Source organism: Xenopus laevis, chromosome 7S (genome assembly GCF_017654675.1).
Source record: "Xenopus laevis strain J_2021 chromosome 7S, Xenopus_laevis_v10.1, whole genome shotgun sequence".
In the NCBI taxonomy this organism is placed as follows: domain Eukaryota; kingdom Metazoa; phylum Chordata; class Amphibia; order Anura; family Pipidae; genus Xenopus; species Xenopus laevis.
Window position 1 is genome coordinate 11,640,611 of NC_054384.1, and position 13,122 is coordinate 11,653,732.

Below are 13,122 nucleotides of genomic sequence, written 5' to 3' on the forward strand. Positions count from 1 at the left end.
TCTTTGATGCTAGATAACCTATATTATGAAAGCCACGTCTCAATAACCTAACTCCTAAATAATGCTGACTACCCATGGCCCTACAGAGCAGCAGTTGTAGGTAGGTCTAGTGGGGGCAGTTTTATAGCAAAGGGAAATGGTACAGTGGTGCAAGATGGCTACATACATTTTATATCTGTGGACATTTAATAGTCATTGGGTGATCACAGTTGTATGTCAACAGCAAATATTATGGGGCTTTGGGATATTTTGCCCAATCCACCATCACATCTAAAGACAGCCCTGGTAACACTAGAATAATCATTATGTAAAACTGGGCTGTTTCAGGCACATTCTGCACCACTTTTTCAGTAGCCCACAGACTTGATACAATAGGGCCCAAAACCTCCTCTTAAACAGCTGCATTAAAATCGTCTGACATGGGCTTGTTTGTTGATAGTTGCCTGGAATGCTGGATCGTTTCTTCTCCAGGCGAATATTGTCTGGAAAGTCAAGATAAGCGAATACTGCAAAACCATGGACTGCTAAAGACCCATAATATTCCAAATCGTTTACCAGCTCTTTATGTCAATAAATGAAAAGTGTTATATGCCTGATAAAAGACAGGAGATATATAAAAAAAAAAAAAAACTAAAAAAAGCAGGGCCTGGAGATCATAGGAATTTGTGAATGCAAATGCTTGTTGATTAATATTCTGAATTTCAAAGTGCAATTTTAATGCCACCTAATTTCTTGAGGCAATATTCATAAATCGAATGAAAATACAGGGGTCATTTAAAAAAACATGCTGCTTAACATGTAGATTGATTCGTAGCACAATCTATTGATATTTTTATTGTTCATATCCTAGTAGCAGTGTGTTCTATTCGTAATAGGATTTCCCGAAAAGAACTGGTTCCGCTCTACAGCTATTAAAGCCTGGAGAACCGCATCTGACAAAAATAGATCCGGACAAAGACATCAGTCCCTTTTTACAGAGCATGACAGGCAAACTAAGCTTCTAATTGCCCTGACAGTTTTTCAATTGACCCTTTGCAGTGTCTCTCAGGCAATGCTGCCTAATGTACAGTATGAATAGCTGTCAGTATACATAAAGATAGCAATTTCGCCTTCCTGAAATAATTGGCACATGCAGAAAAGGGATATCCTGATGAAGCAATTTGCACTGTTGTGCAGCTCTCTGTAGAGGAAGGTTTGCAAGAGAGAAAAATGAATTGGCGTGACTGGAAGATTAAATAGGAGGCTAATTTATAATAAAAAATAAGATTGACAAGTGTGGTTTATTCAGAATTCCTCATCTAACTATTGGCATTTGAAAGGGAAACCCCAGGCTTCAGAACTGGTTTCCAAAAAACAAACAGGACTACAAAAATGCATCCTCGTGAATTTCATCCTAGCCGGCATTCAGACTGGCCTACTAAAAAGGCTAAGAGTTCATTTTAATAGAAATGTGCGCAGTTTTAGTTTTTCTTTCTAAAATACTAAATCTAATACCGAAAGGCTTTGTGCCCTAGCCCACTGCCTTATCCTTTCCTCACAGGGGCCAGATTGTGAATTAAAAACCATCACTGGTCTTCAACATCTGGTTACTTTGTGCCCCAGTCCACTGCCTTACCCATGTCTTTACAGGGGGCAGATTGGGAATCCAAAAGCATCACTCTTGTTTTGAACATCTGGTTACTTTATGCCCCAGTCCACTGCCTTACCCATCTCTTCACAGGGGGCAGATTGGGAATCCAAGACCACCACTCTTGTCTTGAACGTCTGGTTACTTTATGCCCCAGTCCACTGCCTCACCCATGTCTTGACAGGGGGCAGATTTGGAATCCAAGACCATCACTCGTCTTTAATATCTGGTTACTTTTTGCCCCAGTCCGCTGCCTTACCCATGTCTTCACAGGAAGCAGATTGGGAATTCAAGACCATCAACTCTTCTTGAACGTCTGGTTACTTTATGCCCCAGTCCACTGCCTCACCCATGTCTTGACAGGGGGCAGATTTGGAATCCAAAGACCATCACTCGTCTTTAACATCTGGTTACTTTTTACCCCAGTCCACTGCCTTAACCCATGTCTTCACAGGAGGCAGATTGGGAATCCAAGGCCATCATCGTCTTGAACATATGGTTGCTTTGTGCCCAAATCCACTGCCTTAGCCATGTCTTCAAAGGGAGCAGACTGGGAATCCAAAATCACCACTCTTTTCTTGAACATCTGGTTACTTAGGTGGGCAATGAAGAAGCTACTAATTCATACATGTAGGATACAATTTACACTTGCACACGGGACACGTTTTTAATTCAGCAACCCAAGGCCCAATAAGGTGAAAATATTGACTCTAATATATGTACCTTTGCCTGTGTCCCGTGTGCCACGGTGCATTGTTTTTTATAGATATGCCTCAGACCTACGGCAGATTGGGTCTTTATACTGTATAGATACTGCCCGCAAGGCACAGTAGAACCACTCAAACCTGATTGGAAGCTACTAATACAAACATCTTCTACCCAGTTTCACATCCCACAGCCGACTGGCAGTGGCACATGGTAACATTTTTGCTTTTAGGAGTGTGCATTATTGCTATTTTTGAAGAACACATGCGATTTTGGCATTTTTATGACAAGCAAACACAAGAAGAACGCCACAGACCTCATGTGAAAGACCTGAGAATAGCATTACACCTAAAATGGTAAATATTAATGCCTTCTGGGGATTCCAGTTGCGCTCAGCTCCGAGGTAGAAGCACCGTCAAACACACATCACCCTGTTGCCTTTCAGGAGGAATATTGCTAACGGCACATCTCATGATTTTCAGAATGAAAATTTCATTTCTGCTCCTTAAGGGAAAAATTTGATCTACTATAGATTTTTTTTTTTGTATACGCATGATAACCATTTTATGTATCTTGAAACATATTTCTCCTAAATTACACTGGCAAAAAAAGAAAAACGAAGGCAAAAACCTATCTATGGACAATGACAAAGTGCGCGTCTGATAATAAATATTTGTCAGGTCTTGTCATATCTGCGCAAATTCCACTATTAGTGAAGAGAGAGCGCACCGCTTGCTTAAAAAAATAAAAGGTCAGAAAAATCAATGCATCTCCAGCTGAAGTAGTTGCTAAACACACAGAAAAACGTCTTTATCCAACAAGCGGCACGCTGTGAAAATTCCCAAGCCTTGCTTCGGTATAGCAAAGGAAAATTTAATCTTCCCAAATACTCATCAGTGCACTCCATCCTGCAGACCTGACAGCCCCACTTATAATTAATTATACAATTTTGATGGGAATATCGACTAAACAAAGCAATAAATCATAGAAAAAGTCAATAGCCATGGACACATTCAATCATGTCCCAGCCAATGATTACTACTCTTAAAATACAATAATTATTTTCAGGAGCCAGCTTGAATTAAATTTCTGTCAGGCTTGTACAACACCAGTATTTGATGAAGGATGCAATGGATTTTTTTTCGGGTTTGAATGCGGCTCAGAGACATATATCCTTTAAGATGGGCAGTTTGTTTTTAGTGATCAAGGTGCTGCGTGTTTAACTAGACCATGAAGATTAGATTATCTCCTAGGGCTCATTAGATCATTTATCTTTTGCTTCTGTGGCTGATCTTGGAAGCTCTTCCACCACCGCGAATGGCAGTGGGTTTCTAAATGGAATAGGCTGAAGGAGCGAATGTGTATGTGTGTGTTTGATTGACCCGGCACCAGCCAAGCTTTATTACTTTACATGCGAACGGCTATTGGCATTCAGGGATTTACAGCACTTTTAAATTTAAATGATCTTGTTTTTGACCAATTAAACCATATTATAATGAAGTCAAATCTCCAGTATTTCAATGAACCAAGAAAATTAGTTTTATGTTGATTGACATTTTTGTTTAGAATGCTATAAACAGAAGGGCATCTGAATAGATGATTAAATTGTAGTGATGGAAATATTAAGGAAACATCTAGTAATAGGTTTGGTAGTTTGGACTTACCGCAGTGCCATTATTATCTCTAAAAACCTCTTGATTAAAATACTCAAATGACTTCTTTTCAATTTGTAAAATGACCTGCAATGACAAAGAGATAACAAAATGTTAACATAATACAAAGTTGCATCTCCAAATTATTACAGTGATGATGAAACAGGTGTGGAAACCATTATCTGGAAACCCGTTGTCCAGTCTGTTTCCCGTAGACTCCATTTTACCCAAATAATCAACATTTTTGAAAACGATTTCCCTTTTCTCTTTAATAATAAAACAGTAGCCTGTACTAAAATGAATCTTTACTGGAAGCAAAACTAGCCTGTTGGGTTTATTTAATATTTACCTGATTTTCCAGTAAACCTAAAGGAGATGGAAAGGTCTTTTTACTTGGGGGTAAAAAGTGATCGAATTTACTTACCCGACACCCCGGGCCAGTGCTCCTATCAGAAGAAAACTGCACCGGCCCGGGATTCTTCAAGCAAGCACCCCGGAGCAATCATCTTCCTTCTTTCTTCAAATTTCCTGGGGCAGACGCATGCGCAGTAGAATAAAATATCTGGCTTTTTCGTTAAAGTTCAGCTTTTCGATCTACTGCGCATTCAGAGCCGCGAGAAAGAAGAAGAAGCCAGAAGACGATTGCTCTGTGGTGGTCACTGGAACAGGTAAGTAAATGCGATCACCTGGGGGTGCCTAACTTTTGGCACCCCAAGTTGAAAGACCTTTCCTTCTCCTTTAAGGAATGGAGAAAAAAACCCTTGTCCAGAAAACTCCAGGTCCCGAGCATTCTGAATAAGAGGTTCCATATGTGTATTAATTATTCCTATAAATAATCTTAAGTAAAAAAGGGCATACAGGCATTATTTGCAGTTTATCTGCCCATGTATTGGCATGATGATGTCATCCACTCTTGACAGGAATAGGTATCATTCAAGTGCTGGACTAGTAGACAAACAGATTTTAATGTGTATGGCCACCTACACAATAGCACTCAGCCTGTGGAACTCCTTAGTGACTTCTAATATCCTTATAATACACAAGAGCCATGAATATCTTGTAAATTACAGGTATATCCTTATAAACAGTGACTAGTGATGACATCAGTTATAAACGAAATTTGTGTATTATAATGAATAAAGTACCCCCAGTTGCAAAATATGAGGATATTAGAAGTTACCTTAGAGTTCCTTGACCTGTATAAAAACACTCGGCCTTGTGTTTTTATATGGTCATGAAACTCCTCGGTAACTTATAATATCCTTATATTTTACAAGAGGGGGTACTTCATTCACTATATATTTTACAATAAGGGTACTTTATTCACTATATAATACACAAGAGCCATGAATATCCTGTAAATTATATCCTTATAAACGGTGAGTAGTGATGTCTTTGGTTATAATCGGAGCTTAGTGATGCCATTACTGTCACATGACTCGCTGAAATTTGTGTATTATAATAAAGTACCCAATGTTGCAAAATATAAGTATATTAGAAGTCACCTCGGCGCTCCATAACCTGTATAAAAACACGCAGCCTTTGGCCTCGTGTTTTTATATGGTCAGGGAACTCCTTGGTAACTTACTAATATCCTTATATTTTTAAGAGGGGGTACTTTATTCACTATAAAATCAATAGGGGGTATGTTTGCCCGTTTATAATATTATATGTTTAACAGTGTACTATTATTTAGTGTTACAACTGTTCATCACTCCTATTATTAAAAAAAAATTAGACCACCATATAGACTTGATATGGAAATCCGAAGTCACCTCTACTCCTGTGACCTGTATAAATCAGAATGGCTTTGTGAATTTTAAGATCCGTATAATTTATAGCAGGGGTCCATTATCCCATTAATATTTGTCTGCATACCTTGTGGTCGTTTTCCGATTCTCGGAAAACCAGCTTGTCTACTGCATTGGTATCTGCTGCATTGACGGTCTGCATTGTTGTCTTTGCACAAAGGGTCTGTTTTGAGAAATAGAAAAAAGTAATTTTTTTAACTTAGAAAATTAGACAAATTCAATTTCAAGTTTATCAGAGCACAAGTTACATGACTTCAGGCAGCTGGGAAATTGACAATATGTCTAGCCCCATGTCAGATTTCAAAATTCTAAAATTCAAAATTCTATTTGCTCTTTTGAGAAATGGATTTCAGTGCAGAATTCTGCTGGAGTAGCTCTATTAACTGATGTGTTTTGAAAAAAACATGTTTTCCGATGACAGGAACCCTTTAAATAATACCAAACTGGAATTTCTTCCAATAAGGATTAGTTATGTCTTAATTTGGATCACGTACAAGGGACTGTTTTATTATTACAGAAAAAAAGGTAATCATTTTTAAAAATTTACATTATTTGATTATAATGGAGTCTATGGGAGCTGGCCTTTCCATTATGTAGGGTTTTCAGATAATGGATTGCATACCTGTATTAATATTTAACAAATAAAAACAAAGCATTTGAATCAAAATGTGTTTTTATCTTTAATCCACTAAATTCTTTTCATAAATACCAGTTGTTTGCTGCCCATTTATTCATTGTGTCTTCATGTACCTCACTGTAGGAAACCAGCTAGGAGTCTTTTTTTCCCCCGAAGATAAATTCCCCCTCTTATATCAATTGAAATTCAAAGCACAGATTAGCTAATCAGGTCAAGCCCAAAAAAAAAGGAGTCCTTTGGAATCATGTGTCACCAATCAGTCTGCTTCCCTTTAACAGAACAAGCATTAGAACAAGCCAGAGAGGTAAACCGGACGCTTTCTAAAACCCTAACAAATCGCTCCATTTTTCACTCATTTAAACTTTCCAAATGAGGGTCAATATGCTCCCCTTGCATCCAAATGCTAATGCGCTTAAGCAGCTTTCCAGAGTGAATGGGGCACAGAAGGGTTTGGAAAAGACAAGGGAAAGCTACTGTCACTGTCAACTAGTCATTGTAGCCACCCTCAGAGTGGGGCTAATTCAAGAAATTCATGATTTTTGTCCCTTGAAAGCATCTGTTTGAGAAGGTATTTCTCTCTTTCCTTTAGCTGCTTTATCTCCGAGTCCTCACCCAGCCCCAAAAGAATAATTCAAACTGATCAACTTTTGTAAACTAGCAAAAAAAATGAAAACCCCATATCTTACCGCATTCTATATACAAAAAGTTGCCATATGACGTGGCGATCCCAGTGATTATACCATGGTTCATTTCATATACAATCTGGGATAAGTGTTCTTTTCAGTTGCTACAGTCGCAGTCACCCAAGCAGAACATTTTCAAGGGCATGGGCCTAGTTTATGAGGCTTTTTTCCTCCGCCAAAAAGGTTTTTCTTTAAGAAAACACAATTCTTCTTCTGTGGACCCCGGCGCTCGGCAGTTTTAAAATGATTCCTTTTGTCAAAAATCTGACAAAAGTCAAGACCAATGGCTGCTTGTTGGCCCATGTTGGTCTTAAATCCAACTGCCGATTAAAAATAAAACAAGCTTTGGCTACAAGTTACTAGACGGCTGGATTATAACAGGATAAAGAAGGAAATAATAAGAACTGATCCATGCAATAATTCTGGCAAAATTCAGCAGTCTGAGATAAAACGTGAAAAAAATAAAATAAATATCAGCCCATTATTTATTATATTCTGCTTACTTGTTTTGGAATAGGTTGATAGAATAGGCAAATGCACACAAACATACAATTTCTCTCTACACTCTCCCGCAGACAACAGGCACAAAACCACTCAACACACAATCACCACCACAAACACAAACTTCCAGCAAAACTGGAACATAGAAATTGGGCTCTGACACCCGACGGGTGAGAATAACAAACCCTTGTCTAAGGGCCCTTGGGGTTACAGCACCTGATAGGATTTGGCGACTGTGGTTAAATTTACACTACATTGGACAACAAATCTCTTGAAAATTACTTGCCATTGAATTACATGAGATCACCGCAATTAAAACATATACTTTCGGCAATCTGGCTTTACCACGTGAAATTACTTCCCTTCACATTCTCCCCCGATTAAGCTGGAGTATCCCAATTACAGGTATAGGATCCCTTATCGGGAAACCCGATATCCAGAAAGCTCCGTATTACGGAATGGCTGTCTCCCATAGACTCCATTTTATCCAAATAATCCAAATTTTTAAAAATGATTTCCGTTTTCTCCGATATAATAAAACAGTAGCTTCTACTTGATCCAAACAAAGATATCATTAATGCTTATTGGAAGCAAAACCAGCCTATTGGGTTAATTTAATGTTTAAATGAATTTCTAGTAGACTTAAATCATGAAGACCCAAATTACGGAAAGATCCGTTATCCGGAAAACCCCAGGTCCCGAGCATTCTGGATAACAGGTCCCATACCTGTATCTGTTTGAATTGTACGATTCTATTTTTATTTAATGGCAAGCCAGTTTTGGAATATTCGCAGTAGTGCACATTTAACCTCAGACGACAAATCTTACTGTGTGCCATTACCCTTAGAATTGACCTGTTCACCAGTTTGATCTCTCAATATCTCTCATTTTTGTTGAAAGTCTTAAAATAAAAAAATAATCAAGCATTCTATATTACATAAGAGGGTTACACCAAGTAAGATATTATTTAAAAAGTATCATATAAAAACATGTTTAGAATTTGTCAAAAAAAAACAAAAAAAAAAAAACACTAGTTGTAAGGTAGTAAAATGTTTTGAGGTTAATTGAGACCAAGTATGAAAAATGTTTAAACTAATATGTGTGTGTGTGTCACAAACATTGATCAAATCTTAAAGGCAATATACTGATGGCTTCTTTTCATAAGCAAAAATGAAAGCTGGTGGAAAATACTGCAAGAGGACAACAGATTCTTGGGAGAAAGCTCATTTTTCATCAGAACAATGATCCCCAGCACAAGGGCTAATTAACAACAAAGTGGCTCAAGAACAATCAGGTGAATTGTCCAACAATAGCCCAGTAACAGCCCTAATCTTAATCCAATTGAGAATTGACACTACAAAACATTAGTGTGATGGCCAACGGGGACATTTCTCAACCGAAAATGGTTCTCTGCCAATCAAAAACAAAATAATTGGTCAAGGATCTGAATACTTTTGTATGGCAGCATTAGGCAGAGAGAACTTCATCAGGACAGTTGCACTCTATAGCCTCTAGGTTCAGCGGCTCACCATCTACTGTCCAGCAATAGTTATGACCCATCAAATCATAAGAGACTACTTGAAAACACCTGTACAAAGATGATGTTTACCGTTTGCCCAGGTCTAGAAATCAATAGTCTGAGAGATAATTGTAGGCTTAATTTAGTATTATAATAGCTGTGCATGTATGACCACTATAACAGTTGCTCCATGGAGTATTGAAAACTGTAAATCTGTATTAAGGGTCAGGGCACACGCTCAGATTCGGCACGTGTCGCCCGGCGACTAATCTCCCTGAACTGCCTCCCACCGGCTAGAGTGTAAATCGATGACGGGATGGCACTCAGAGTACTTTGTTTTCCGAAGTCATCCAAAGTTGCTTCACGAGGAAACTTCGGGCGACTTCGGAAGATGAAGTGCTCCGAGTTTGGGTAGATTAGTCCCCCCCGAAGAAGAGTAGATTTGTCGCCGGGCGACTAATCTCCCCGAATCTGAGCGTGTGCCCTGACCCTTTATACAGATTTACAGTTTTCAATACTCCATGGAGCAACTGCAGAGCAACTGTTATAGTAGTCATACATGCACAGCTATTATAATACAAAATTAACTTGTGTACGTTATTCATGCGAGTATAGCAGGGGACGAGGAGACTGATATTGGCAAAAGACTTGGATATCAGCCTTCTTGATGATTGGCCAAGATGGAAAATTTTGATCAGGCTCCCAAACATTGGCCAGGGCTTACTGCTGAATCGTCCTATAGAATTAGAATTCTTTTGTTTCTACTTGTATATGTGATGATTCAGCTCTTAGCATTTGTAATGAAAACAAACCAAAGGTTGCAGGAAAGATCGTAATTGTTACATGTATGGCCAACTTTAGAACTATGGCTTTTATAGATTGGATCCAGTGTCGGACTGGCCCGGCGGGACACCGGGAAAATACCCGGTGGGCCCCGACCCTCATGGGCCCCCGCCGGGCCAGAACCCCTCTCTAAATATTTATATTTAAAAAAAATAAATACAAATTATCGGCGCTGAGCAGCGCCGCCTGCGCATGCGCGCCAAGCGGCGCTGTTGTGCATGCGCACCGAGCGGCTTCCTTGCTGAGCCGGCGCGTCACAGTGGGGGGACGGGTGGCCGGAGGGGGGCCCTCGGCAACAGTCCCGGTGGGCCCCGGTCCCCCCAGTCTGACCCTGATTGGATCTGACTGCAAACCATGGCTTCATTGAAAAATAAGGATAAAATAGCATTTATCTTGTTAAACATATTAAATCTAAACATTATAAAAGAAAAAGGATTGAGCAGCCAAATAATTATGCTAACCACCAAAAATGACCTGCAATAAATATGATCCTTATTCTAATAATATATAGCCGGCATGGCTACACACATAGAACACGCTTGGGAATTTGAGAACTACCACCTAAGATTTGGGAGACAAATGCCTCATGAGACAGGGCCACACGAGTTGCCTGGTTGGGGAGGATAATACAATAAAGGAATTAGCAGCAATTAGGAAGCAATAGAAATGCAAAGAGCTTGAAGAAGAAACACTTGAGAACTTAAAAACCCAAATCTGATCAAAGAATCCAGTAATGAGATCACAGAGTTTAGCATCACACAACTGAGATCTTGAGATTCTAAGGAGGGGAATAAAAAAACTTTGCTATTCAATAAAAGGAAGAGCTAATTTACAAACCATATGCTTGGGAAATGTTTAAGCTCATGGCTGCCACCTTTGGTGCACTGGAAAGAGCAATGAATCGTTGTGTTGTTGTGTTGAAGGAAACCACAATATGAATGGGCCCTCTTAGCAGAGAATAAAATATGATATGAGACAATTTATTAAAGAATACCCATAACATAGATGCTATTTGAGTAATGTAATAACATTTTAAAAAATGCATCCAAGAGAAACAACACAGATGGGGAAGCGGCCAGTGATTGGGTTGGGGAATGGGATCAGGGTGGCCTCTGTTCTGGGGTGAAATTAAAATAATTGCCCACGGATGGTTCACTTGCCTTTAAAGGGATACTGTCATGGGAAAAAAGATTTTTTTTTCAAAATGAATCAGTTAATAGTGCTGCTCCAGCAGAATTCTGCACTGAAATCCATTTCTCAAAAGAGCAAACAGATTTTTTTATATTCAATTTTGAAATCTGACATAGAGCTAGACATTTTTTCAATTTCCCAGCTGCCCCTAGTCATGTGACTTGTGCCTGCACTTTAGGAGAGAAATGCTTTCTGGCAGGCTGCTGTTTTTCCTTCTCAATGTAACTGAATGTGTCTCAGTGGGACATGGGATTTTACTATTGAGTGTTGTTCTTAGATCTACCAGGCAGCTGTTATCTTGTGTTAGGGAGCTGCTATCTGGTTACCTTCCCATTGTTCTTTTTTTTGGCTGCTGGGGGGGAAAAGGGAGGGGGTAATATCACTCCAACTTGCAGTACAGCAGTAAAGAGTGATTGAAGTTTATCAGAGCACAAGTAACATGACTTGGGGCAGCTGGGAAATTGACAATATGTCTAGCCCCATGTCAGATTTCAAAATTGAATATAAAAAAAAATCTGTTTGCTCTTTTGAGAAATGGATTTCAGTGCAGAATTCTGCTGGAGCAGCACTATTAACTGATTCATTTTGAAAAAAATTTTTTTTCCCCATGACAGTATCCCTTTAACAATACTACTCACCCGTTCTAGGTTTTGGCTAAAATGCAGTTCCCAATATCTTTCAGAGAATTAAAGTTTCACTGCTGCTTGTTATACATCTTTGTGTTTCATATAATACTTTTAATTTGTACTAAAGTAGCTTACCAATCTGTGTGTGGGAAAACATTTTGGGGGAAAGCCTGAAACAGATCTAGAAGGAATGATAAAGGCCTCTAAAGCCGATTGCTGGGCTGTTTCCTATGAGCAGAAATGAGTGTGCATCTGGAGCCTCACATTTCAAAGTGGCTTTTCCCCCATACGATTATATATGTCAAATCCCAAGTACAGATGTTAAATGAACACTTTATGGGTGAGGCTCGTCCCAGTGACATATGAGCAGCGGGGACATGACACTTTGCAAACCCATTAGTATCAGTCGGGTGGCCTTGCCAAAACAAATGATCAACCGTGACCAGCAGAAAATGAATTTCGCCTCTCTCTATGCTCTGTAGAGTATGATTAAAGCAAACTACTTTATTATTTTCTCGTCATATCTCATTAACCTCTTTGTTAACCTAAGAAAGGCCTGCTACCTGCAACATACTTGCACCATGTTTGATAAAAGTAAGAAGCTTATTTTGTAGTCTAACAATACAGACAGATGCTGGAGAACCAATGATTATTAAGAGCCTCGAGAGGGCCCTAATTGACCAGTAATTTCAATAATCATCACATACAAATACGGAGCAGTATTAGAAGGCCCGGCTCATACAATCATTTTATCAAAGGTTTTGGGGAATGGCGCTCTTTAAAAGACTTGCTTATTGAGCACGATGACTTCTGATAATGTCAGTGGGCTGTTATAAAAAAAGAAATAAAATGTAGAATGAAAATAGGACTTCGTACTATAACAGGCAGTATTTTTTTCCAATAAACAATTTAGCCTAGTAAATGACTGGGCCACTGCAAGACCAGAGTATCCCACACAAGGAATTTTTGGGATTAGGATGGGTTTTCTAAATAAATGTCATGGGTTGGTTTGTTTTTTTTAGATAAACAGACATATGCAATATATACCTATATAGCTCTTGTACAGGATATTAGTTACTTTTTGTATGTAATATGTATGTTTAATGCCTTAGCCTAGTGATCCCCAACCAGTGGCTTGTGAGCAACATGTTGCTCTCCGACCCCTTGGAAGTTGCTCCCAGTGGCCTCCAAGCAGGTGCTACTTTTTGAATTCCTAACAAGCATTAATTGCATAAAATACATGTGTACTGCCAAACAGAGCATCCTATTGGCTTTGAGTCCACATAGGAGCTACCAATACCCAATCACAGCCCTTTTTTGGAAGCCC

The 13,122-nt window shown here is 39.0% G+C and overlaps 1 protein-coding gene across 3 annotated transcripts in view; it reads right to left on the minus strand.

The window, feature by feature from the left end:
- The window catches only part of inpp5a.1.S (inositol polyphosphate-5-phosphatase A S homeolog), a 289,133-nt gene that overhangs the window by 42,171 nt on the left and 233,840 nt on the right, over nucleotides 1-13,122 (minus strand). For all 3 annotated transcript variants that reach the window (XM_041570524.1, XM_041570525.1, NM_001094239.1), the window contains 2 exon segments: nucleotides 5,863-5,958; nucleotides 3,997-4,071 (listed from right to left, as the gene is read on the minus strand). In XM_041570524.1, the coding sequence (XP_041426458.1) occupies nucleotides 3,997-4,071; nucleotides 5,863-5,958 (171 nt within the window).